Raw genomic sequence first — 26,833 nt, forward strand, 5'->3', positions numbered from 1 at the left:
ATTCGATGCATTCGGTCTGTACATATTGTCCATTGCATTTCTCGGCGTTACTCCATGTAAGAACCCTCTGATCGGTTCCATGTTTACAAGCCAGGCTTGGCTTTTTCTCCTTCACGTTCTGGGCTGGAATGTCTCATAGACTACATCTGACATCGTCAACGGTTTCACTTTCACGTCATCACATAATGAAGTTCTTCAAATTCTTCACATCTTCAGTCTTAGTCACGTTTGAGCTCCGTCTCGTGTCTGTGCGATCACAGGTGTACTCCTATTACTCCGTAATAATAATTCACGAGTTCACAATACACATGCGATTCAACAATGTCTGACTTGAAGATCGTTATGCGTCGGCAGCACGCGCTCAATCACTCAACAGTGAGCGACGTGCAGTCTTCGGAGCCGGCCACAGCCACCCACGTGCACCCCAGCTGCCAGCGATCATCACAACCTGCATTGCCTGCACCGTCACTCGCTGAGCCTCACTCTGCGCATCCCAGCCACGAAAAGAAAGAATCACCCACTCCCCAATGGCCATCAAACACGACGTCTATCCTCGCCCAGAACACGCGTCGCATTGCGTCGTCGCGTTGTTCTTTCTCCTTTACCGCTCTAATTGCACAGGTCGTCGTCGCGCGTGCACGGCTCCGATCAGCTCTGATCAACATCAATGTTCCTTTTTTCCCTTTTGTCTCGTCTCCTCCCACGCGGTGCGGCGGTGGTCTAAGTGCTCAACTCCACATTTACACTTATGCATTGCAGCTCAACGCGCGCGTGAAGGTTTGTACGGTACGGGACTCCGGAAGTATTGGCATGTACAGTAACAGGGTCCTGTCAACCGCTTTTTCCTTTTACCTTTTTGCGCCGCCTACGCCCGATGCACGATACAGACGCGCGCTCGGCCCACTTTGCCCGTTCCTCGTTGTTTTCGTAGGTTCGTGGGGGCGGGCGGTTTTTATTGATAGATGGATTTGCAGCTTGCCTACCTAGGCGTATGTTGCACGTTATGCTGGATGCGTTGTAGTATAATGTGTTACCCCGGGATACATCTAAACCTATTCTAGATCCAAGGAAGATTGTTTCTAGCAACGAACCAGTAGAAAACCTCCCATGGAAGAAACCTTCGATATGCAGATGCAGGATAGATAGTCACGCCATGAGTGCAGTGGAAGAAGTTTGCGCTGCCGGTCCTTCCGTTGGGAAGGATGGAGGATAGGGATACACCCTCATCGATTCGCCAGGGAACACTCATCCCGAATTGAGCAGGTGCATCCTTCCTCCTCCATTATTCCTACAGTGTGGAACAAGTGGAACGCAGTGCGGAATGAAATAGGCGGGCAGATCGCACGATGATGCGAGTCGTGAGCGGCACGGCATACATAGCACAAAGGACGGCTTACCTCTTACGTACAACCGCTTAGTCGCTCCCCTCTGCTCCTCAAGTGCTTCGCGTTTTCTAGGCCAGCGATTCGTCTGCGAGCGCGCCACCCCACCCCGCGCTTGTTCCTCTCGGCGGACTGGGCGAAAATCGTCCCTGACGTAATGTCTCCCCTGCTTTCCGCCATGAATGCCGCCGAGCGTAGGAATGAGCAAGTGCAAGATGGCCTAATCCTTGGCCGGCCTGGCGTGGTTTTTTTGGGTTGCCCCCCCCCCCCCCCGGTGGGTAACTTACCGCCGGGTTACTTGCTTTGCGCGAGGTCGTGGGGTGGGTGCTGCGGAAGGTTTTCTGAGTCGTGAATATTGGGGCCTACGCGTCTGCATGCGGTTTTTTTGGGCTACACACAAAATTCGATGATGGGATCCTGTTGGGTAGGCGCTGTGGCGAGGAGACTCGGATCGCTCGGAGAAGGATGGGGTAAGCGGTGCTGGGAATAAGGGTGGGATGATGGATATAAAGATGAGGATGGGTGCTTGGGTGATGTAAGATGGGTGGTGTGTGTGTGTGTGCCACCGGGAGAGTGTGAGCGCAATAGCGTCACATTCCATGGTTGTCACGATGGTTACATGAATGTCGCCGGATGATCTCTTTGGACTCAAAGGGTGATGTGATGTGATGTGATGTCAGACGGTGACTGATAGTTTCCATTTCGCTGGAACCTGGGTTTGGCTTCGTATCATATGTATGCAGGGCAATCTTATGTATCAGATTTGGGATCTCCTGGAAGGTATACTAGATAATCTGCCTCCTTATAAGGGTAAAAAGAAGCATTCCTGACATATGGTACTAGCAATGTATGAAGTGATTGAACTCGCGGTAGGCTCTTGATCAGATCCGATTATCAGATTACATGAACCACAGTCTGGAAACCTGCGAATACACAACGCGCCAACGAGACAGTGGAGAGAATGCGGAAGATGTGGTAGATGTTAATGAAAGCAGCGGGTACGAATACTGCAGCCTGAACTCAAGTCGATGTTCTTGATACTTGTCAAGTTGGGTGTAGAGTGCAAGACGGCTTTCCTGGGCAAGGGCGCTGACCCGTGTCGGGACTAACATGGTTGTGGCTCGCTCTGCCTTGTATCAGGCCTTAGCCGTCATGGCGACGTTACACTGACGTCCAGTCTTCGTCTGTAGCACAGGTACATCAAGTCTCTTCCTTCATTCTTGTTAACGGAATATGAGACCTTGAGCTCCATCTTATGCTCGACAACGCATCTGCACGACAATAGTACGGCCACGATGTATGTGACGTAGAAAACAATCGGAGCTGTTGATATCATTTATCGGGGAAAGAATCATCGACAATATGCTGACCGAGGATAGTTCTCTCCAGCTTCCTGGCTAATGAAAAGCTACGCGCAGGTCAGCCAAAGTACCCAAACACTGTCGCGCGCATGCGACAGCTGCGAACGACAGCACGCAGACGAATCGTCCTCCTCATCCTCAGCCAACAGTTCGCGCATCTTTGGAAATGCTCGGTGAGGTAATCCAGCATACGTGCTCGACAGTAGCGCGAACCGGGAGGTGCGGAGATGATTGAATCTCGAACCAGTGCGCGCCAATGGGAGTCCTTCCGAAGCGCGTTACGATGGTACGATCATCGCCACGCACCCCAACGCCTCGCTCTTACCAGACTATGTCTCGCGGCCCGCCGTTGCGAATGGTCGGTGCAGGCACAGCTCGCAGTAAACATGGCAACGAGAGCAGCGGAGACCCTGGTGCCAGCCCAGCGCGGGAAATGAGCCCACGACAGTCCCCATGTCGCACCACAAAAACCTCGTGAAAAGCTGCAGACTCTGGACAAACATTCCCGCATCCGGGCACCTGTCGCACACAAACTCCACACGGCACAGGCAAGACTATGCCCGCCCCTCGTTAGTCGTCCGACGCTTTACTGCTTCGTTGCAAGCTGCCCGATATCGCCATGCGCCGAGATGCGCCATTGACGGCAGAGGCCCAGCTCCTAGCCCCACTTTGGCTGCCCGAGCCGACGACTGTGAGAGCGAAACACCAGGACAAAGTCCAGCACATCGAGGTCACGCACCTGGAATACGACTATGACATCTCGTCTTTAGCGCTGGGTTTTGTTCCGTTCCCTTTTACATCTGGTGGCGGCGTTACCTATAACACAATGGACGCTCCCGAGGCGCGCAGGTTCTCGACGAGCACGGCTGAGCGCGTCGGCTTACTTAGGGCGCACGAAAACGCGGCGAAGCAGAATCAATATGGCGCGATTCCGGATCCCTCTGAGATTGAGAGTCTGCTGGGCGGAGATGGGACGACAGAAGAGCTAGGAACCACGGCGGGGCAGGAAGCCAAGTTGCTGCTGAAGTACAGCGTTCCGTTGATGGGGACGTACCTGCTGCAGTACTCATTCAGTTTGGTGACGATATTCGTCGTAGGGCATAGTAAGTCTTTGAAACACAGATCCCATCAGATGCAAGCTGACTCTTATTCTGCATAGTCGGAACGGATGAGCTTGGTGCGGTCTCTCTTGCCACAATGACAGCCAACATCACCGGACTAGCAATCTACGAAGGATTGGCCACATCATTAGACACTCTCTGTGCGCAAGCTTATGGTTCCGGGAAGAAGACCATGGTAGGACTCCACCTTCAACGCATGATCCTCTTCATGTTAGCTGTGACCATCCCCATCGGAGCAATCTGGCTGTGTTCAGGTTGGATTCTGGCCGCCCTGGTTCCCGAGAAGGCAATTGCGCATCTCGCTGGATACTACCTCTCGTTACTCCTCGCAGGAGCACCAGGATATGCCATCTTTGAAGCAGGCAAGCGGTTCACGCAAGCACAGGGCCTGTTCAACGCTTCGCTCTTTGTCTTGCTCATTGCGACGCCTATCAATATAGCTCTGAACTATATTTTCGTCTTCGTTTTGGACTGGGATCTCACGGGTGCCGCTCTTGCGACTGTCATATCCAACAACCTCCTACCATTACTGCTTTGGATTTACGTATACTTTGTTAACCCCTCCTCGCTGGAATGCTGGGGCGGCTTCACGAAGGATGCGTTCACCCATTGGGGGCCAATGGCAAAACTCGCGATTCCAGGTATCGTCATGGTTGAGACCGAGTGGCTGGCTTTCGTAAGTTTCACGCACTGCATGCTCGGATATGGAGCACATGCTAATCATCTAGTAGGACATTCTTACCTTCTCCACAAGCTATCTTTCCACAGCTCACTTAGCAGCGCAGTCAATCGTCATGACTCTAGCAGTAGCCATCTACCACGTCCCCTTCTCCGTCGGCGTAGCCGTCTCAACCCGCCTGGGCAACCTAATCGGCGCTGGCTCCCTCTCCGCCGCCCGCACCGCCACAAAAACGTACATACTAACCTTCCTCGCCATCGGCCTAATCGACTTCGCCTTCCTAACCGCCTGTCGAAACGTCCTTCCCAAAGCCTTCACCAGCGACCCGGAAGTCGTCAGCATAGTTGCCACCGTACTGCCCCTCCTCGCTGCTTTCCAATTCGCGGATTCCACAACCGCACTCGTAAACGCCTTGCTCCGCGGACTGGGTAAACAAAATATCGGCGGCTGGTGCAATCTCTTTGTGTACTATGTTATTGCGGTGCCGTTGGCGCTTTTCCTTTGTTTCAAGCAGGATATGAAGTTGGTGGGGCTTTGGACTGGGTGTGCGGTGGGTTCGAGCTGCATTACGATATCTGAGGGTATTTATATGAAGTTTTATAATTGGGATAAGGCGATTGATGATGCAAGGGAGAGGCAGGAGTAGCCTGCTTTGCAAGGGTTGGCCTAGAGAGGAGATACGAAGAGAGGGTGATTCAGAGGTAGACGTGGGACATGTGTAGATCCGTGTCAATGATAAAAGCGAAAGTGCACAATCTCGCCCGAGGAGATAAGTATACACCCTAGAGCATACATTGACGTTGGGTCACCGAATCTGCAAGTTCCCGTCTTCGTGTAGACCGTAGACCGTAGACCTGTTCAATTTTCCCCGTGCATAAGGTGAGATAACGATCTTGAAGAGATGCGTACTCAATACAATGTTAATACTATGAGCGATGTACTCGCTGCCGAGTCAGATGATTAAGGCCTGTATGTGCTATGCTAGGTATCTACACTTAAGTCCAAGTGGGAATTCCATGAACCCATGTCGCCGAGCGCTCTTTCCGACAAAATCCGAAGGACCAACATGAACGCTACACAAAGAAAACAACATGCGGCTTGCCAATAACAAAGATCCCGCTATTGTCGTCGAATTGATAAAATCGGTAGAAGCATGCCCTCCCAACTTCACGTTGTAACATGCTGCCGTTGACAAGAACAAATTCCAACCCTATCTATCGACGAGCGAACTCAATATCTCCCTTGCGAGCCGGCTTAATGTTCGGGTCATACCACCAAACACACACAATAAGCGTAATCATCATAGGCAAGAAGTCGTAAACATAAATCGGCCACTCGTGCGACAGCAGATAACCATCCTATATCCATCCATTAGCAGTGTACTCAACCAACCAATCGAAAGGACAGAACAATATATACCTTGCCCATCGCATACTCAATAACCCTACAAAGGTTACGAATAGTAATGCACACACTAGCCGCATACAAAAACCAGATCAACTTCGTCCACGGAATATCCGCCGACGCAGCTGTAGGTCCCTTTTGGAGTCTTACGTGCCAGATACCCGCTACGACGACGAAGAAGCCGAAGATGAGGATTTGGAGAATGAGGCCGCCGAGGATGATGTTTTCGCCGCGTTTGAAGCCGTCGGCGTCCGAGGCGGATACGAGCATGCCGGCGCCACCGCCTTGGATCATACTAGGATATTATGTTAGCATGATGGATGACTGATGAGAGTTGCGTTGTGTTGTGTTGTTTTTTGGGGACGTACAAGCAGAGAATGTCGCCGCCAACAAAGAGCTTGGTCAACCAGTTTACGCGGATCAACGAGTACTCAGCAGAGTCTGTGCGGCGAATGAGGCGACCGAGGATCATGTAGATGGAAGCTGCGAAGAGGATGGGTGCGAGGAGGATGAGCGTGGATTGGATGATGTACGGGGTTTTGTTCTCGGTGTCGTTGTGGGCTGCGGCTCGGGCGGAGTAGCCTATGGCTTCGCACTGGAGTGGGTGTTAGCATGTGTTTTCTTGGGTTAAGCAGCTTTTGTAACCAGAAGCTGGAGGGGTGGAGGGGGGATTGAATACATACCAGAGCTCCGATGACGAAGGGTATGCAGAACCATGTCCTGTTCTTGACAAGGCGGTATGTGTGGATGAAGAACAGTATGAACATGATCACGGCAGTAATGGCGCCGGCCGCGATGGTAGGTGTGTACGGCCAGAGTACGTACTCTGGTATCGCGTTTGAGTCGTCTACTGGTCCCGGTGTCGACATCTTGGGTGGGAGGAAGGGGGTTTGAGGCAAGAGCCCTTGTGGTACCACGGAATCAAATTGAACAGTTGTGGCAATGTGTTTGGAAGATTGGGAAGTGTCCGTGGTAATACACTGTTGGACTGTTGGTATGTGGACTGAGGCTGGCTGATGGAGAAGAGTATAGCAACGTCTTTATGTATAGAAGTCATAACGAGAAGCCGCGGGGCACAGCCCACCTAGCGTATCCCGTATCTAGAGTCCCTGGACCCGTACGTAGATTGCCCGAGCAACGTTCCCGCCTTCTGTTGGGAGCGTAGACATTTCGGATAGAGAAGGAGAAGGATCTGTGCATACGACTAGCGCGTCCAGATACGACGCGCCAATCGCATTGCTGCCCGAATACTGAGCTCCACCTTTTTTGTTCTTTCCTCGAACATCCTACATTAGTTCCTCGCGTGTAGTGGTGTCAAACACGGGGTAGCAGGAGGAAGTCTTCAATGTCGCTTCTAGAATACGTCGTAAATCTTGACGTGGTGCGTGCAAGTAGATAAGTCGGCTGCTTCGCACGTTTCGCACAGCCTCCCCCTGATAACTATCATCGCTTCGAATGGTCGTGTTCTACGCTGACCAGCCAAGTCCTGTAAAGGTAGTCTACCTGATCAGTCAACATGCGGATACTCGAGCCTAGCCTGATTCCACTTACGACACAAGACTTCGTCAAGCCAGCCACACATTCTTCGCAAGCATATCCCAAAGCAGTCTGGTGGAAGGAATAATCAATACTGATTTGGCGTAGGGATGTTGTTTCGATGCAATAGTTGTGCGCAAGCTGGCGGTAATCAAGCATGTTTGCAACCTCCGCGTCTCCGCAACGGGCAGCATAGCCTGCGTCGGAGGATTTGTTCCATGGAGGAACATCTCGCCTTTTGCAGCAGGTCGGGAGCGTACACAGCTCGGCGCACAATGATAAAAATGTCGAATGCCAAGAAAAGTTCCAAGGCTTCATGTCGCATGTCCAGAATATGGTGTCGGCGGAACAGAGCCACCTCGTATCTGCTCCTTGGGCCAATGAAGCCACTGCTTCCACTCGCTAGGGACCATGTGATCCGCGATCTTGAGTATCTGCTCTGCGAGCCCCTCCAGATACCAATAACTCGCTGCCGCTCTGTGCATCATGACCGCGTAATGTGCAAAGATGATTAGAGATCCCGGCTGCTTCTCCGATAGAAGCTCGATATAGCGATTTGAGATGAGGTGGATCCAAATCTTCAGCAACGCGTCGGAAGGCGGCTTATCAGACTTTTCCGCGACCTGGAAGACCAGTTCGAGGATATGGCAGGCAAAGCCATATGCATCCACGATATCGGGAGGATAGACATGATGGACGACCTCCGAGAACTTACGCAGTTGCACAAGTTCAGTATTGGGTGGTTGTTCTTCTGTCATCCAATCAATATCTTTGACGTCGTCCGGAATCATGCGGCCCAACTCGCTCGCCTTCATTTCCGTGTAAAAGCCAGTCACCATGGGCCGTATCCTCCGGGTCAAAACCAGATTAGAAAGCACGCTGTCGAACGCGTGCTCCATATCCGAGTGAGCTGCAACTGAAGCTACACATGCGTGTGGGAATAGGACTCCGGCGAACAGAAGGACCGCTTTGAAGTTCGAATGATCGATGTCGCGAACCGATGTTTGGAAACTAAGTAGAGCTGCGTCATGGTACTTCTCGGCCTGGTACGAGTATTGCGGAGCCTCTTCTGGAGCTGAAGTCCGACTCAGGTGTAGCGCGCTGAGAGCAAGAGCTGCCTGAAGGAGGTAGGGATGATCGAAAGCTGTCTGTATCAGAAATGTCGAGCACACATCCTCAGCATCAGTATTATTCGCTGCGAGGGTTTTGGCGGTGACATTAGTATAGTGACTGCGCACGGAGTCAGTTCAGATTTTTTGATTCTTTCCGTAAGCAGTGAATATGTTCTGGTGACCGAAAGTTATGACCGGTCTTGGAGATAGAGTGAGACACTCTCAAAGCGTCAAGATGGAATTGAAAGGACGTACTGGAGCAACCGTAGTTGAGGTATATTCAGCGTCAAATCAGGCCGGCTGGATGCGCCATTAAGATCGATAGTTCCAAACTCTGGTAATGGTTGCTGATCAAGAGCATTGGCATGACCATCTGTGGATGACGGCGTAAAAGCTGGTGTTCCAGCCGGCAAAGGCGATACGTGGGACGCCTCACGACTCTCGCGGTTGGTGGAAGGCCGGTATTCACACACCGTGCCTTGCTTCACGCAGTTTGCGCAGTTGGGCCTCTGTTCATCGCACTTTGAAGTTTGTTAGTCGCAAGTAGAATTCGTAACTCGAATGGGAAGGCGCACTTTGACATGTCGGCCTTTGCACGGTAAGCAGCCGTTTCGCGACTTCTTATGAGGCTTGCGAGTCTTCGCTCTGTCCATGTTATGTTGTTGATGCGATCATATCGGAGGCTTGTCTGGAGGAACGCGATGGGCAGATTGGACGATCTACGCTTGTGATGCGTCACCCGTCGACGAAACCGGGAGCGGCACTAAGATATGGCCCGTGCACCCGAGACAGCCGTAGCCTACCCGATACAAGCACTCGAAGCACAGTTGTGGCTGTGTTCATCGTCTTGCAAATACTTATAGGGCAATCTGGCTCAAAAGGATAAAAATAGAACTGCATATAGTAGAGATGTACGTGTTTGGCCGTACATACATTTTCACATTCGTAACCAACGTATCTATCATATCAAAAACCTCAGTGGATGTCCACGTCCCACGCTAAGTCGAGCAGAAATGCGTAACGCCAGCGCAATGACTATATTCATGCGATTACTCCTCATCCTCGTCTTCTTCATCCTCAAGGTCCGTCCGCTCAACGATCAGATTACCACTTCGTCCAATGCGCTCCTTGATCGTGCCACCAGTCTTGAGTTCGTACACCTCGCGCGGCATAGGACTGACCAGCTGGAACTTGTACTCATGCTCAAAATCCTTTGGCTCTTCGACCTTCTCCTGTGCGCCTTCTTCAGACTGCAGGATATCGTAGCATTCAACGAACGCGTAGAGTTCCTCGATATGAGCATCCGCGGCGAATTTGCGGACCACACGCTCGGCATTAGGCATGCGAAGACTGATGCGTACGATGTCCTTTTCCTCGGGACTGGGCTCAGAGCGAATTGATGCGGCGCGCCATTTGCGCCATTGGGCGAGGTTTTGTGCGTATCGTTCAATGGCTTGTTCGCGCTCAAGTGCTTCCTTTTCTTCTCGGGCTTTCCGCTCCGCTTCCTCCTTCTTCTTGCGCGCCTTTTCTCGGTCCGCTGCAAGTGAGCGTTCATATGCGCTGTTCTGTTGTTCTCGGATATTCCTTGTCGCCTGCTGTTCAGCGCGCTGACTGCGTACGCGATTCAGCGGCTCTGTGTGTTGCTGCATCGCCTGTCTTAGCTTTGCGATGTACTGCTGTGGAGTTGTAGGACCGGCTACGCGCGCCGCGATGCCCATAGCTGTCGACGACACTTGCGGTGTGTGTACGATAAGGCCAGTAAAAGGAAACTTCGTGCACGATAGCGCAGCAGAAACCTGGTATGCCTCCGAATCTTGCACATTGCCCGCCCACAGTATTATATTGTTCTCGGGGTTCCGTACAAACTCCACGACCTCTGGTGCGAGAAGTGTGTCCTTTATGAAAGAAGACGTCTCATCGTGCTCGGGACTGACCAGCACGACCATCAGGAATTGTAGGTTCTTCTTGGCCAGATCGAAGGCTTGCGCGTATCCGCTCTCGAAGAACGGCAGGGTGTGGCTTCCATATTCCTCCTCGAACTCGCGGATGAACCGCGCCGCTGTATCTCGTGGGTTCAAAGGTCGGCGTCCGCTTGCGCTGCGTTGAGAGGCGGGTGTGTTGATATTGCTAGCCGTCACCCTCCCCCATGCGCGGGGTAGGAAGGGGAATAGCCAGCCTAATAGTCGGAAAGACTTCGCGAATAACGAGTACACGAGCGAGAATGGCGCAAAGAATATCGCAAGCACCAGCGGAACTTGTGTGGTGACCTGGCTTTCTGGCTGCGGGACCACCCTCGGCGCAGGCTCTATCCTGACTCTCCTCCCACTACTTGTTGAGGATCGTGGTGAAGCAAAACCATTCAACAGTGTCTCTTGTCGGCGGATGTCTTGGGGCGGTGGTAATTGAGCGGCGGCGGCAGCGACTGGGTCTTCGGTCGGTTCGCCGTCGAAGAAGCGGGTTACTGCTATGTTGACATTCCATTGCGCGCGCTGGAGAATTGGTATCGCGTCGGACGTCGCTTGATCGGTAACGGCGGTGTATTGCTGGAGTGCGGCTTGCTGGTCGGCTGTGAGGGATGCGATGTCCACGCCGCTGTCCGCCATCGTAGGTATTCGGCTTGTCTGATTCTAGATTGAGGTTTTGAGTTGTGTGTGATCGGATGCCAGATTCTGCGACAGAGGTTTATATCGGAAAGGACTGTAGTGTGGAAATGTGATGTAGGGTGAAAGTCTTGGTCTACGTGTTGCCTTTACAGCGGCGATGATGTAGCGGTGGTCGGAGCTTACGCTCGAACTACGGGACAAAGGTGAGGCTAACCTTGAATGATCAGCCTTCGCCACGGAACACTAATAACCCACGGGGTAGTTGGTGAATCAGCATTGTTGCGATTGCTCTCCCAACAACTATAGGATGGGTGATAGAGGCTGCCGCCTAATATCGTGGATGCTACATACCGAATCTCCAGGCCACCCATGGATGTTCTGAACCCGCTTGCTAAGTACGCGCGCCGAGTCACATTCCAAGGTTTGCAGCAGTGTCATCCATTTATCACAACTATTTGCGCACGATCAACGATCTCAGAGTTCGAAATAGGCTCTTTGGTTTTTGGCAACCATGTCGGAAGGTTTCCGCCATGGTTCCAAAAATATTCGTTCCATAACTAAGCCTATTTGAATCCTAATCTGCAGCAAGATATGCCATCCTCACGTGCAAATAGTCAGTTCGCATGTCAGTAAACAACAGCTTCCAATATCAGCAATGCTCAGCCAAGGTGCATCATGCATCTCTCCAGAATTATTGTGGTTCAAGACACCTGGTAAGCCACGCCCGTAACCGATGAAGCCACCGCTGGTCCTGTTGGTAGCAATCAGGTAGCCACAGCTACACGACGTTGAGCGGAACCTTTTTAATGTGTATCAGAAATCGAGGATCATGGACTAAGCGCTTCACTTCATCACCTTATCTCAGTGATGTACCTACACTCTTACAACCAGTGCCAAAGCGCACTCGACCCAGCTGAAACCAATAAATAGTAGAGCCCCACTAAGCATCGTTACCAATGCACAGAAGCGTGGTGTCATTCCTGACCCGCACTGGCTGCGGACTCGGCCAGTCTACCCCTCCAGGCCCACCATTGCCCACCACATAGCCAAAATTCATGCATTGCCCAAGAACATAGTGTTACCCTTTGGACTTTTTGCCATCAATCCTGTTGTAACAGGCCCGCTTGGCGTAAGTTTGACTGTTCATCCAACTGCATGAAACATGTCCTAACAACCTCAATAGCAAGCGGTAAGGCGTCGCACTTGTAATGCGAAGATCACTCGTTCGGTAAGCTTCAACTCATGAGTTCCACACTTCGAATTCCCCTTCTAACAGTCCTCTAGATTCGGGTAGTGGGCATAACACAACTTCTTTTTTTTTGTCATCGCATTTCGAGGTCTCTTAACATAGAGAGAGCTCCGCCCTTTTTTGCTCGCGGGGAAGAAGTATAATTCTTCGTTATAGCTTAGAGAGCTATTATATGGTGTCTGCCTATTCCACAGATTTTGTTTTGCTCCGTACCTTGACAACATGCTCCACAACTTCGCTCTGTCTATGCGATGGCGCGCTTCTCCTTCCATTCATTAGCATCAATAAAGCTTCTTGTCGTAAGTGTAACATCGATGACCAATGAAATATGTGTCTGTTTTGATTCATTCATTTGTTCATTCATTTAGCAGCATCAAAGCTGAGGGTATCTATCTCCAGCTGTTGAAAGGCCAGATTCTACTTTTTTGTCTTACGCCAGAAAACACCTTCATGATGCCTCGACGAAGCCGATACCTAGCTGCGCACATCGATGTGCAGTCGCTAGGTACGGCAAGCACGAACCTGCTCGCGATGGCATGCCCTCGTAGATTGTTGAAATACACGAGCTTCAGCGCTCACTCAGTGTGAAGACGCTTAGCTGCTGTAAGTTTGCTTGGGCTGGGGGTATGAAGGGCCCAGCTCCTGGATGCTGAGCTTGGCAAGCCATTGACCCATGTCGATGGCCTTGTCGAGCGGCTTGCCCTGGACGATACCAGCGACGAAACCACCGGCGAACGCGTCACCGGCACCGTTGGTGTCGTTGATCTGCTCCTCCTTGATGGCGTGTACGGAGAATTCCTTGACGTCAGCGTCACCGCCCTCCTTTGCGGTCACGGCAATGGTTGGGTCGGTGCCTTGGGTGAAGACAACAGTCCTGGGTCGCTTGCTGTTCTGCTTGGGTGTGTTGGCAAGCTTCTTAGCAATCTCCTTGACGTCCTTGGTCTCCCAGCCATGTGCCTCGGCGAATGCGGCGGCCTCGGTCTCGTTGCCGATGACGATGTCGACGTAGGGGAGGACCTCGTCGAGAGGGTCCTTGAAGAATTGCGAGATGAAGGGCGCGGAAAGGTTGAGGATGAATTGCTAGAAAGCTGTTAGCGCACTGCCGTTTTCTTAACACATCCAAGATCTTCATACCTTGTCCTTAGCGGCAGCCTCCTCAGCCAGGGCCTTGACGGCTGGGACACAGACGGTCAAGTGGAAGCCACCAACGTAGTAGACCTTGGCGTTCTCGACCTGCTTCCAGATACGCTCCTCCTTCAAGTGGTCGATCTTGTAGTTGTTGGCAGCGGCAAGGTCGGTGCACATGGAGCGGTTGTGGCCGGTGATGACAACACCACAGCGACCAGTGGGAGTCTTCTCATCGTAGAGGTACTCAGTCTTGACACCAGCATCGGCTGAGATCTTCTCGAGAGTCTCGCCGTACTTGTCCTTGCCAATGCAGCCAACGTATACGACCGAGTTGGGCTCGAGGATGTAAGCCGCACCACGGGCAGTGTTCTGGGCGGCACCACCAGCGATCAGGACGGCGTTGTAGTTCTGGAGAAGGTCCTCGTACAGGCCCATGTGCTTCTCAGGGTCGGCGAGGATCGCATCGTTGGCCTTCAAGCCATACTTGTCGAGGAGAGCCTGGTCACTGCTAGCTGTTAGCAAAAGCTCACTCTGGTGCTCCTCCGCATTTGCTGCAAAGCATTGCGAATCTAGCTAGAGGAACATGGACTTACCCTACACCCTGGATGTCCAGAAGCGGGTTCTCGAGGCAGAATAGTTCGTAGTTTCCAGGCATTGTGTATGTTGTGTGTGTGTAATAAAAGACGTTGGTGTCGTAATGGAGTGAAAGTGCTGAATGTGGGGCAGGGTTTCGGACAGCGAGGGGCAGCAAGCTCCGCGCTAACAATTGCACCGACGCGTAAAGTCCCGAATCGAGCAAGGTAAGTGCAGCCGAGTGAAGCATCTTGTCGTGCATATAACGGAAGGCCTCCTAGAAGAATATAGCTTAACATCACAGTAACTATGAGGCATGTGGTCATACGCATAACTCCTTGTTAATTTATAATGTAAAGTAGATCTACCAGACCAGGCATAAAACGTTGAGACTCGACTCACCTCCGATCCAGAAGCTCAAAGCCTTTGGTCATCTGGAAGACAAGTCGTTTCTCAAGTCGGACCATAGCCTGGCTGGTCCGCAGGATCAACCCATGCAATAATGCAATAATTTCAGTCTGTAAAGCAAATCGCCCCATCTAACTACCTTCCCTTGATCTTCCATGGTGCTCTGGAGAAGTCATGGCATGCAAGCGAAGCATGATGGGAGCACACATGCCGCATGTGGAAGAGCATCTACACTCACTTGGTTGGAGAGTTCGCTCGTGACTCATCCAACGGACCTCTTCAACTCCGACACGACAGTCTTGTAGTAACCAGGTTGGCAGTCTGGCGAACCGTATGTCTAGCGACGGTAACGACTGATGATAATACAGCATTAAGCAGCCTGCTACGGCTGCGCTGGCATTGGATCAGCCGCCTTGGCCGTTGGGAGGAGTACGCCCCCAGGAGCTCTCGGCATTGCCCCGGTAGGAGCTGAACAGAAGCGGGCTCGCCATGTTTGCTCCATTTGCGTATCCATACTGGTGGTTGTTGTTCAAGTCGCTGCCATATGGCGATCCCCAGTTCGAGGGGCTGCTGACGTGATTTCCCCATGCAGCGCCACTGCCAATACCACTGGGAGCTCTAGTAGCAGTAGGAGTACCAGCCTCGACACTCAGAAGCGAGTTCGCTGAATCCCCTCGCACATGACCAGACATCCGGGGTTTATCATTCATTGAAGGTCGACGGAGATCGTTGCCAAGTCCGTTGGTGTTTAGCATAGAGGGAGAAGCCGGACCGGGCGTGCGATTCCAGATGGAGTTGGAGTTCCACTGACCATCTGGCACAGAAGGTAGGTTCGGTGGCTGACGGATGGAAGACGTGGAACCCGACCTACCCATCGGCGTGGAGAGCATTGCAGGCATGGGAGCAGGAGACAAGGGCTTGTAGTTCCTAACCGAGTTGACCAAGTCGTTGATCGACAATGCTCCCGGCACAAACGTATTGTCGTTGACAACGGCCGTGTCGTCGAATGTCTGCTCCGGTGGCGTAGGTGGGATATTCTCGTCTTCTTCAACTAAAGGGTCCAGTCCGGTCTCGTCGCCTACTAGGTCGTCCACCATGTTGCGCATCGCATTGTCCTTAGCAAGCGTAGTGGATGCAGATTCTGAAGCTGCCGCAACGGAGTGTGACTTCTGGTCGTCTGGAATAGGCGCCTCTGTGTGCTTGAACAGAGGTATATCGGTGGCCTGGACTGAAAGAACAGGAGATCCATCAGGCCGGGTCGTTGGGCTCGCCAGAAGCTCAGATGGTAATCCTTCTTCTCGGTAGATAAACCGCGGGCCCGCCAAGTCCAGTGGTGCATCGTCAATCTGCGTGAGGAGCAGACCATCGATCAGCAAATCCTTCACTCGCATGAGCATCTCGACGTTGGGGTGGTTGCGCTCCAGCTCAGTCCACTTCTGCTTCATTACATCCCCCTTATACCAGAGCTTCATGGTATCCGGGGAAATGAGCGGCTCAAAACCAATCGTATCCGTATCCTCCTCCAACATGTAGTCTTCTTGGGGGAGTTGGTCGACGGGAAAGCTCGAGGCCAAAAGAGACAAGGTAGCAGCGTAGGCTTTCCAGAGCTCTTGGACGTCGACAGGATTCAAGGTATCGGCGATGTTGGCGTTGAGTACCTTCCAGTAGCGCGTGAACCAGGTGCTGTATAGACGAAGTCCTGGGAGAATGCGGCGTGCCACAGCTGTAATCTTGTCGGATAGATGGGCCGCGCGGTCGCCGTTCTGGTGCTTTACATCGTTGCCCTCGGAAAGGCGGTCCAACTCCGGCTGCAGGACTTGTAGTAGGATGAAGAAAGTCTTGACGTTTAGACGAAGGTAGTAGAAATAGGTGCGCATGATGTTCGGGGGTGGGTTCTCGCCTGTTATGGTTAGCGAAGTTGGCTTGTGAAAAGTGGACAACTTACTCTGCAACTGCACCGTCGCAAAGTATTCCGCTGACATGTTAATGAGGATGATCTTAGTCAAGATGGAGTCCAACGGGCGCTCTTTGAGCTCGATAGCCAAGTGGCTGAGCACCTCGCCTTCCAACTCATCATGCGCCGCGAATTCCTCGCCCTTGTAGAGCTTGCTGTGCAGTCTGATGAACCAAGCAATCAAAGCCCGACCGGTGTTACCGTCGGCTGACTTGTGGTTGTTGATGAGCTGCCCATTGTCCCATGCAGTTATGACGCGCTTGAACTCGGTCGCGAGGTTGGCCTTGGCCGACGGGTACGGCTCTTTGCTTGCTAGCGAGCGGTAGAGGTGGTATACGCAGCGGAAGTGGTCGCCGTCCTCGCGGGCGATTACTGCGAGTTGATTCGGCGCATGTCCGGAATCTGGGTATATCTCTGCGGCCAGGTCGTAGTAACCTTTGGCTGGGCCCCAATTGCGGTCCTTGTTCTTCTCGACGAGTTCGGTCTCGCGGTAGCGGGAAAGGTCGCCGAGTTGGATGAGCGTCTGGTGGCAAGAGACGAGGACCTGCGTTTTCAGGTTCGCGGCGATGCGCTGGCGCGGGGAGGACTTGGAGGCTGCTCTCTTATCAGCAAAGTCGCGGGGCGCACACCGGGCGTGCTTACTATCATCCTTCCATTTCTGGGCAATTTTGCGCAGCTCTGGGATGCCGTCGAACTGAGTGTCGAGGTTCAGTATGTATTGGCGGTAGAAGCGCTGGCTGGCCTTGATAAACTGCAGATAGGTCTTTTGGAACTTGCGGATCTCGACAACATGGTCCTTGGATCGCTTGAGCTGCCGGGTGTTAGCGATGCTTCTCGTGCTTTCTCGCGTGGTGACGCACCAGCTTGTGTTCCTGCCTGAATTTGGTGTTGACCTTCAGATGCGCATTCCACAGCGTCGTCTGGAGTTCGCGGGCGGATGCGTATTCGAAGTTGGAGAAGATAAGGGCCTCGCAGGCGGCGCGGTACCTGTCGGGCATTAGTTGTCGCCGGTATGAAGTGGTAACGATGCCTACTCTTGCAGCACCGCAGCTAACTCGGCGCACGGAGAGCCGCCATCAGCGCGCTTATACAGGTCCTTCTCGATCGCCTTCGCCCGTCTATACTTTTATTAGCACCCGGCCGACATCACGGGAATGACGCAATGACGCACCTGTCGAGTTGTTCGGTGTTGGCGGCCATGCCTTCTATGTGCAGGAGCCGGCGACGTTCATATGTGACCCCACGGTCGGCGGGCAGGTCAGACGAAGGCACGGAGCAGGCGGCGGACGTTGTGGCTGGCGTGCTCCATTTATGGTGAGGGGGTATGCCCTGCGTAAAGGACAGAAGCGAGCGGGAGGGTCTCGGAGGCAAACAGCGCCCAAGACGCGGAGCTATGGCGTCAGAGTCGGAGGCGATGGCCGTGGTGAGAGGTGTGAGAAAGTGAGGTTGGTGGATGAGTCGCGAGAACTAGCGGGCGCAGCAGTCTCGGAGCTAAGGTACCACGTCCCGGCCTGGCTGGCTACCAACCCTCTCTCTTTCACCGCACAGCCAACACCCAAGTGAAACAGCCCTGCGAGACGGCACTCTCCCCGGTAAAAGGTACTGCCCCTTTCATCTACGCCTCGTCACAGTCACAATCAGCCCCAATCAACATACAATGGGGATCAAGCGCTCACACCGCGATTCCTCGTCATCAGACAGCACACCCTACTCGCGTGAGACATCGGCCGACGTCAAGATTGTCCACTTAGATACCGAATCTGCCGTCTCTGACGACCCCATCATCATGAAGTGCTCACTGCCCCCGCACGAACCGCTTGCGTTCAATTCCATTGAAGACCACGATGTGCACTACCAGCAAGTTCACATGAACCGATGCAGCGAATGCCACAAGAACTTTCCGGATCAGCACTTTCTACATCTGCATATTGCAGAATATCACGATCCTATCAATGCTGCCAAGCGAGACCAGGGAGAGAAAACGGTAGGTCATTTCCTTACTTTGTTTGTCACGTGTTTGCTCCTACCCTTTCCGGATCTGCCCAGTGGTTCCTTCCTCTTGACAAGATCGCCCATCCATTTGGAGTAAGACTGGTGAGGTATGCGGAGTACGAGCGCCTTCAAAAGGGCACTGTAGCTGATAGCTCGCAGTATGCATGTCTCTTACCTGACTGCGATCGCATGTGCAGCACGCCACAGAAGCGCCGCCTCCACTGCATTGATAAGCACCAGTTCCCTCGCGAGTACGACTTCATCGTTGTGAAAGACGGTATCGATCGCCGAAGCAGCATGCTAATACCCTCTCACCGACGAAGAAGCTCGACTATGAGTTCGGCGAATGGCGCTGCTGGCTCTCCAAGGAGGCGGAGAGGTGAGTCCAGCGCAAGCACTGGTGAAACTATGGAGATGGATCACGAAGAAGCTCAGGAAGAAGGAGAAACGCGTCGCTACCCCACCAGACTTCGCGGGCGTGGAGGATTCGGAGGCCGCGGGCTCACACGAGAAGACGCAGCAGGTATCACTGCCCCAAAGACAGCCACTACTGATCAGTCGACCGATTCCATGGACAGTCTGGCTTCTAGCATGTCTGCACTGAAGTTTGTTCCTCACAGTGTCCGGGTAGCGCGTACAAAGGGTAGAGGAGGAGGTGCCTGAAGATACAGCCATCTAAGGAAAGAGAAGAGTTCGGCTGATACTTTTGCCTTTCTTCTACAATTCTGTGATCGTTCTTTCTGTTGTATTTCTCGTCAAGTCATGTTGCCTTGCGTTCCTTCCATAAATGCCGGTTGCCACGTGGTAGTGGTTACAACAACATCTCACTTGGCGCCATCCTCATTACAACACCACTGATCTTCCTCGGCGATCCTGTATTGCTATCGATCGAGATAGCAAGGTATGTATACGACTTTAAGAGAATCAAACTACAGGCTAACATCGCCGCTGGCCGGGTCTCCTTCTTCCGTAATGCACCTGTGGACACAGCAATGGTGTACATTGTCTGGTTGCACTGCGCATTGCGAATCCTCCTACTCTTTTTCGATCGTCTGAAGTCACTCGGGCTTGTAATAGTGGAGCTTGCAGCCGTCTGTTGCCATGTTTTCCTGATACGCGTGATCCTCACCCGACCACAACAACCGCCCCACCACCGCTTGCGCGCAATCGCTATATGCGTCCGAACTCTGTCCAGACTCATAACCATTATGAAGCCGTTGACTGTCGCTCGCTACGCAATCGCAAACGAATACCTGCGCCGAAGGAAACAGCGATTTTGTGACGCTGCCAATCGCACTCCCCCGGAGCACCAAGTCGAACTCTCAAGCACCGCCATTGAACAAACGCCAGACAAGCAAACAACGGATGCGCAAGCTCAGCCAGCGTTGGATCATGTACAATCCCTCGTCACATCGACAGCGAACGAGAGATGCGACACAGTCGCAGTCGGCGTCAGGACCATCGCTTTGGATAAGATTAGTACAGCATCTAGTAAGTCCCGGTCGGATGCAGAGTGGATGCAAGGTCTATTATACAAAAGCTTACACGGAATTTTGATAGGACATCTCCGCAAGCCGGGCGTTTGGAGGCCAATGTCAACGAGCGAACGCACTGGCAGTACCGTTCTGGCAGCTTTGCAACCCAACGCAGACAGAGGCGCGGTGGCTACAGGAGCAAACGCTGCAAAAAACCCATGTGCTGGCGGATTCGGCTTGCCTGCACGCGACACTGTCACAAAGGCGTGGAAAGGGACGACCGACCACGAGTACCAGATTTTCACCACCTTCTGCTTCCCTGCCATGGGTGCATCCGCCCCACGATCTCTTCCTCCGACGCCGCACCCTGAAGACGCCAGTGACACAGCATCCCCGACCTCAGATACAACCTTATTCGAAGACGCGCCTGTATGCACACCCAGCCAGCTAGGATGCGATGAAGACATCGGTGCGTACATAGCTTGTAACGACGCACCGATGGAAGGAGTGTCAATCACCTGGACTCCCCAATTGGCAGAGCACGAAATCGATCCTGTCGCTAAACGCCCTGTTCGGCATCGTCGATACGTCTCTTCTCAATCAAGCTTCGGCGTTACTGAAACGCCTCAAATCCCGCTTCGGTCAAGATCAAGAACGAATGATGGACTGCTGTTGTTTAGGGCAAATTCTTCCAAAGAAACCACAGATGACCCTAAAATAAGACACCGTCGGAAGGTCTCTCTGAACCTCCCAGTCAATACACACGCAAGCCAGGCCAGCGCCACTCAGCCATTTGGAAAGTCCGGTGTCGAAAGTTGTACAAAGCGAACATCTGGCATGGAGACCGCTTACTATACCACCAGCGTAGACGCATTGACTCCAGAAGAACGGGATCTAGAGTACAAGCACCGGCATACATTCATAGGAACTGGCTCGCTAGACGACTTCCTAGAAACACTGGAAACTACACCAAACCATACCGCTACCAAAGATGCGATTACTCGGGCATTCGTACAATTGGCAGCATCAGAGCAGCTCTACGCTCGACAATGTTCTGCTGGTCAGGGGTGGGATCTAGTTATGCGAACAACACTGAGCCTCATGGACGTTACTAGCGTCGATTACATTGTCCAGTCGCAAGTCAAGCTGGGCTCCATTACGCTTCGGCAATTCCTGGATTTGATGCCTTTCGATGAAGTCGATGAGGTGGCGGCACTACGTATCATAGAAGCGTTCTCTATTGCTAGCCATCTGGATGCGACGGCATGTATAGGCGCACGGAGTAAGGCACGAGCTTTCCGGAAGTGGATGGTCGACCAAAAGAGTGTGGACGCAGATTGTTGAGGATAATAGCGATGAAGTACGCGCGCTTCCCCCTACTATACTCAGTCAATTTTCCTAGCATCAATACCCCAATGTCACCGACGTATCTTCCTATGTACGCTCCTGTACTATTGCTTCTCGGAGAGTTTACGATCTGAACAGTGAAGCAGACACAGTTCCTTGTTTCATTGAGCATCTCTCCTTCCCATCTAGGCAGTATCTCAGGGCACGTGTCTTCCCTACACCCACCTCGGCCTTGACGCCCACGCTGCTTGGCCTTCTTTTCGATATCGTCTCTCGACCTTCTTCCCTGAGTTGATCTTACGCCTTCCTTGCACTCTCAAAACGCCACTAAGCTCGCTCTTGCCCACTCATTCCAGAACCTCGCGGCTTTCCCCATCGCGTTAAGGCAGGTCTCCCTCCAGTCCGAACTTTCACTGAAGGTCCGTGCTCCGCCTTACTACCCCCACTCGATACCGTCTCCAGCCGCTTGCACTACACTCTCTACTCACACGCAATACACCGGAGGCAATCGATCCGTTCGCCACATAATTGATACATACTCACGCGAATCATCGACAGCTACTACGATGTCGAGCCGCCCACTACCGCCGTCCAGCGTTTTGCTAGGAGAAGTCAAGGCCACTGTCTTGCGTAAGTACAAGAAGAGCGCGTCCGTCTTTCTAGAGGACGCCGCTCTTGATATGATGCTTACCGAACTTCCCGGTGACATCCAGCGCTACGCCGGATTCTACAACATCTACCTCTTCCTCGACCCCTCTCACTGCCAAGAGTCAAATCGACCGTTTGCAAATCCCCTTCTTGCCCAGGATTCGACAACTCGTTTTATTTGGAATAAGAAGGAGTATGACTGCGCCGATTACCTCGTAGACGATGACGATGATCACCCTGAATTGATTGAGGCAGCAGCAATTCGACCTATTGAAGGGTCCATCGGCGCACCCATCACCAGCATCATAGACAAGGTAGCCGAGGCCTCGAACAAGATGCAGAAGAAGACGTCTGCCTTCCAACCTGGAGAAAACATCAAGACGCGGCTTCGACGCGCACACAATGAGCGCAAAGAGGCAAGGAAGTTGGACGGCTGGCTGGAGCTGAAGGCTACAGTAGAGGCCGCTGCGACACAGAAAATACCTGCTCACGTTTCCACTACACAATGGCACTTCTGGAACGCCGTTTTCTTGGACGTTCTCCCGTCGTTACCAGCATCCGAGCGCGCCGCTCGTCTCCTGGCTCTTGAGAGTCGTGACATCACCGATGAACAGCCCAAGCCATGGTCTGATATCTGGCAGACATACCAGTACGTTCAACTTATGGACGAGATTGAAACAACTGGGTGGGACGAGACCCTGCGCGAACTGTCCGAGAACTACCAAGACTTCTCAGAGAAATTGCTAGATCTCGACTTCGCCACGCGTATGGCTCTAGGTCTGCCGGTCGCACTGCCGCCAGTCCGCGAGGAGAACACGTCGGTGCTTGCCGAGCCCATTGCTTCCAAGCCATCGGTTCTTGACACCCCGGTAATCGACACTGGCGCTCGTCGTCCGAAACTCCTCCCAAAGTCTCAGGCTACGCGGAAGAATTCCGGGTTGGCTTGCTTGGCTGAGAAGGCTACTATAGCTCCTGAGGTCGCTGCACCGCCGGCTCTTATTCCAGCGCAGGCTAGTACCAACATCTTTGGGCTTCCTACCATAGTACCGCAAAAGCCCCCTCCATCATCCAGCGGCTTTACGTTCACTACTCCGGCTTCGAAGACCGCCCCTATGTCTGTACTGCTACAGTCTCCTCCAGCTACGCAGTTCCCTGACACACCTAGCTTTGACTTCGGCTTCGCTAAGAGTACATTCGACGCACCAATCTCTGTCTACGTACCGAAACTCGATGAACACACTGTTTCCGGGACGTGCATGGCCACTCAAACGCCTGAACTGCCCAAATTGTCCTGGACCGAACACAAACGAAAGCACGCAGTACTGACTGGCAAAGATACAAAGTCTATCTCGACTACTTTTGGTGCTTCGGCTGTTGGCTACGATCATTCCTCATCAGAGACACCCCTCGTCCTCACTCAACATGCTGAGCAACCTCCTAAGTCTGATCTTGGAGGCTCTATAGAGGTAGAGGGGGCTAAGTGGGAGACCCAATCAGCTGTCGAAGCGGAGTCAAAAGACCAAAAATACTCTACTCTGTTTACCAAGGTCATTGATGAGCTTATCATTGCTGAGCTTATTGAGGAGTTCCGAAACAAGGCTTCAAATGCCGGTGGAGGGGCGACACTCAGCGACACTACTTCCAGGGAAGAAAAGGAGCCTTCCCGTTTAGACGATGAGCAACTCAATCAAGGTGACCAAACCGCCGGCCTCCCAAGAAAGGAAGATGATACTCAGTTCCCAACCTACACCTTTCGAGATTTTGCGAAAAAATACGTCCTCGCACGAAGTCCGGATCTCTCCATCGACGACATATTCACTAAACTTACCAAGTCCTCGAATGGACGCCTCTACGATGTCGACTGTGTGCTTCTTAACGTTGACGAGAACGACGAGAGCAAGCCTGCAACGTTTGAGGAAGCAGTTAGCATGCTCGAGCCGTATCTAGCAGGTCAGTGGACTCTGGATAATGCAGATGGAGATTCCGCATCCAGTGTCAGGTCGACTCCCTCGTTGACGCACTCGCTTTTCCCCGAAGCCGAGCTTGCGATCGACAGCGAGATGGCCCAAGAGTACATGCTCGATGGATACGGCTGCCCGCTTGAGCTAACAGGAATTTCTCAAGACGACAAGAAGTTTTTCGACGCAGTACAGATGAAGATCGTCGGAGAGGCCGACCAATACGAGTTCGACTGGGCTGAGGTAGATTGCCTTCTGGGCCCTCAAGATAAGGAAGATGACGACGATGATTACGTTGTACCCACGGTCGATGATGATGGGAAACCCATCAAGCTCACACTAGACATAAACCCTCTACAAGGGGATTGGGCCGAAGACGTTTTCTCGCAGGTCTTCCCAGACTTCGAGCAGACTGAGGCTAAGCTTCCGGATGTCGCGCCGCAACTTAGGGTGGAAGTTGATCAGACGTCCTTCTCAGCCATGTTCGACTCCGGATATATGTCGGAATCGCTCGGTATCCCGGGGAACACTTCGTTCGAGTCAGCAAAATTGCCAGCAATGCAACTAGTTGACACTTTGATGCCCAATACCAAGTCTATCCTCGCCGACTACGATACGGTCCTACACGAGCTGTATCCACAGGCTGCAGCAGTTGGCACTGATGCGGAAAATAAGAAGGTCGACTACCGTCTACTTAGTCCCGCCGTACAAGAGGTGGCGTTCAAAGCTCTGCCCACCACGAACCCAGGATCACATGATGGTATCAGAACTGGCAGATCTGCTCATGGGAACTTGACCACGGCTCAGCCGCTGACGTTCAACCGGCATCACCCAGTCTATGACCTCCCGCGCTCTGACCTAGCGGTATATAACTGGCTCAAGTCTCAACGACAAAGCAGCCTGGCAAACATCAGCACGAACGAGCTGGGCAAGCCCGCATCGTTTGACGTGATCAAACTTTGACGGTGTTCCCGCAATCAAGGAGCGAGAAGTGCACATGATGAGCGGGATTATGGGACAGTAACCTCGAGCTTCCAAGGAGAAGGCCTCGTGGACCCGACTGCAGAATTTAGAGAAAGTGATGAGCGTTTGGGACATGACGAGCTCCGCGAGCACCCACACCTTGGCCACTTTGAGGCGTGCAATATCCGCATCGCTCTACGCCTGAAGATGTACTCGAATAGGCTTCCATAGTCGGCTCATCGCTATATCCTTCGATATCTCGTAAAGGGTTATGGCTTCTCTTCACCAATACGACAGTGATCGTCCCGTTCCGGCCAGACATCGATATCGACAGCCGCCTCTGAGCTCAATCCAGACTGCCAAACTCGCGACGATTTGCCCGCCTTGGCCATAGAGCCAGGGTAGAGAGCAAACGCCGCTCTGTTGGATCAAAGATCCGCAGATGAGAAAACCACAGCGTCTGTCTGCGCCATAGAGCGAGCGGACACACAGCAAAATCCACTTGCCTAGCCAAAGAGCCAGGTTATGAAGAACCGCCATGCATGCCTGAGCCAGAGAGCGAAGGCAGAGAGCAAAGGTCATCCGGCGACTGAGAAACTCGACATGTTTGTCTCCACCAAAGAGTGAGCAGATACGCAACAAACTCACACTCCCGGGCCAAAGGCTCGGTTGAAGCGAATATCGATCTGTCAGCCTACACCAAAGACTGAACAGACACACAGCAAACCCCCCTTGGACCAAAAGGTCCAGGCATGAGGGAGCAAGATGCGCAGCCATTGCAATTGCGAGGAGGACTTGTCGTGCAAAGATGCGACATGGTGAAGAGGACTACGGCGGTCACAAAGTTGGCCGTGTTGTCGAGGTTTCTGCATCCACGGAGAAGGACAGCGTGGTGTTTCCAGCGACGATTCGAGGAGATTTGAGGGTTGGTATGCGCATGAACGGTCACGGCGAATTCGTGTCAATGGTGTTGGAGGTTGTTTTGAATTTCGCCGACGACATTTCGTTAGCACACGCGCGCTCAATGTGTACGCAATAAGGTACGAGGATGCAGGAAACCTAATCGGATCACGAAACACCAGATCGGTGACTGGTAGAGCGGTGTGAGATGACAGGTAATCTGATCGTTGATGAGGGCTTCCCCGCCATCCACAACGCTACTCTAGATCGCGCATGCTTCGAGCTGTTATCTCGACGATGCAAATCCTTGGTTTCGAAAGAAATGCATCTGCTCTCGTATGCGGGTATGGCCGTTTCGGATACGCGGCTACACCAAGACCCTAGCAGCACACATCCCACCCGATCATCCGGACAGCGCAACTCCAATGACGAGTGGAGAAAAGCATCTGATCTTCCCCGCATCATCCTTGACGCAGGAACCGATGCCACTGCCTTGATCCAAGTGCAGCCACCCGGACGTCGCGGAAGACTTGCTGCTGTGGTGACGGCCTAAGTCCTCGGCGCCCAAGACATTTCCAAGCGCCGCCAATGCCATCTTCAAACTTGGCGACTTGCATTACGCACACCAGCCCCTATGTACAACGACAACCGGGACCTGCGCGCAATCAATGATAGGGGAGGGCCTGAAGGGCCAGACTAGATGGCCAAGCCAATCGTGAGTTTCGTAGTCATTTTAACGAGTTTAAACGACCCAACCCTAGCCTCGTACCAACACCGAAGGATGACTACCAAGCGTTGCACTGTCGCCCAGCTACTGCTGCGGCTCAACGCCGTTACTTGGCTGACGGCCGAAGGGGTTTCATAACATCACGACTCGCCATCCTAGAATGTTCGTTCTCTCGTTTTCCCTCGCTTCCTCCACACTAACCTCAGGCTCCGCTCCACGTCGCTCGCTGTGTAGTGCCTCAGGCGCACTCGTTAATCCACGCATGCCGAATACCCAACACCTGTCTTTCGAGTGATACCCCGGGGCTTCCGCC

The 26,833-nt window shown here is 52.8% G+C and overlaps 9 protein-coding genes across 9 annotated transcripts; 4 read left to right on the forward strand and 5 right to left on the reverse strand.

Annotated features, from left to right (window-relative positions):
- Positions 1-3,362: 3,362 nt before the first annotated feature.
- Positions 3,363-5,189, forward strand: J4E86_009420 (uncharacterized protein; the record flags this gene model as incomplete). Its single annotated transcript, XM_051449926.1, has 3 exons — positions 3,363-3,846; positions 3,903-4,540; positions 4,596-5,189. The coding sequence occupies 3 exons, from the start codon at positions 3,363-3,365 to the stop codon at positions 5,187-5,189; spliced, it is 1,716 nt and encodes a 571-aa protein (XP_051298771.1).
- A 568-nt stretch (positions 5,190-5,757) lies between these two features.
- J4E86_009421 (uncharacterized protein) lies at positions 5,758-6,816 on the reverse strand (the record flags this gene model as incomplete). Its single annotated transcript, XM_051449927.1, has 4 exons — positions 5,758-5,901; positions 5,963-6,242; positions 6,316-6,542; positions 6,631-6,816. 4 exons carry the CDS (start codon positions 6,814-6,816, stop codon positions 5,758-5,760), a joined length of 837 nt encoding a protein of 278 aa, XP_051298772.1.
- Positions 6,817-7,797: 981 nt separating this feature from the next.
- Positions 7,798-9,248, reverse strand: J4E86_009422 (uncharacterized protein; the record flags this gene model as incomplete). The annotated part of the gene is made up of 3 exons (XM_051449928.1): positions 7,798-8,713; positions 8,851-9,116; positions 9,171-9,248. The coding sequence occupies 3 exons, from the start codon at positions 9,246-9,248 to the stop codon at positions 7,798-7,800; spliced, it is 1,260 nt and encodes a 419-aa protein (XP_051298773.1).
- A 396-nt stretch (positions 9,249-9,644) lies between these two features.
- J4E86_009423 (uncharacterized protein) lies at positions 9,645-11,198 on the reverse strand (the record flags this gene model as incomplete). Its single annotated transcript, XM_051449929.1, has 1 exon — positions 9,645-11,198. The coding sequence occupies one exon, from the start codon at positions 11,196-11,198 to the stop codon at positions 9,645-9,647; it is 1,554 nt and encodes a 517-aa protein (XP_051298774.1).
- Positions 11,199-13,041: 1,843 nt separating this feature from the next.
- J4E86_009424 (uncharacterized protein) lies at positions 13,042-14,230 on the reverse strand (the record flags this gene model as incomplete). The annotated part of the gene is made up of 3 exons (XM_051449930.1): positions 13,042-13,527; positions 13,582-14,080; positions 14,169-14,230. The coding sequence occupies 3 exons, from the start codon at positions 14,228-14,230 to the stop codon at positions 13,042-13,044; spliced, it is 1,047 nt and encodes a 348-aa protein (XP_051298775.1).
- Positions 14,231-14,960: 730 nt separating this feature from the next.
- On the reverse strand, positions 14,961-17,710 carry J4E86_009425 (uncharacterized protein; the record flags this gene model as incomplete). The annotated part of the gene is made up of 6 exons (XM_051449931.1): positions 14,961-16,456; positions 16,502-17,104; positions 17,153-17,321; positions 17,371-17,497; positions 17,545-17,628; positions 17,682-17,710. 6 exons carry the CDS (start codon positions 17,708-17,710, stop codon positions 14,961-14,963), a joined length of 2,508 nt encoding a protein of 835 aa, XP_051298776.1.
- Positions 17,711-18,167: 457 nt separating this feature from the next.
- On the forward strand, positions 18,168-19,165 carry J4E86_009426 (uncharacterized protein; the record flags this gene model as incomplete). Its single annotated transcript, XM_051449932.1, has 2 exons — positions 18,168-18,494; positions 18,662-19,165. The coding sequence occupies 2 exons, from the start codon at positions 18,168-18,170 to the stop codon at positions 19,163-19,165; spliced, it is 831 nt and encodes a 276-aa protein (XP_051298777.1).
- A 545-nt stretch (positions 19,166-19,710) lies between these two features.
- On the forward strand, positions 19,711-21,321 carry J4E86_009427 (uncharacterized protein; the record flags this gene model as incomplete). The annotated part of the gene is made up of 2 exons (XM_051449933.1): positions 19,711-19,993; positions 20,063-21,321. The coding sequence occupies 2 exons, from the start codon at positions 19,711-19,713 to the stop codon at positions 21,319-21,321; spliced, it is 1,542 nt and encodes a 513-aa protein (XP_051298778.1).
- A 569-nt stretch (positions 21,322-21,890) lies between these two features.
- J4E86_009428 (uncharacterized protein) lies at positions 21,891-24,893 on the forward strand (the record flags this gene model as incomplete). The annotated part of the gene is made up of 1 exon (XM_051449934.1): positions 21,891-24,893. One exon carries the CDS (start codon positions 21,891-21,893, stop codon positions 24,891-24,893), a length of 3,003 nt encoding a protein of 1,000 aa, XP_051298779.1.
- Between the last annotated feature and the right edge of the window lie 1,940 nt (positions 24,894-26,833).

Source organism: Alternaria arbusti (assembly GCF_024043155.1).
Source record: "Alternaria arbusti strain BMP 1465 chromosome Unknown scaffold_17, whole genome shotgun sequence".
In the NCBI taxonomy this organism is placed as follows: Eukaryota; Fungi; Ascomycota; class Dothideomycetes; order Pleosporales; family Pleosporaceae; genus Alternaria; species Alternaria arbusti.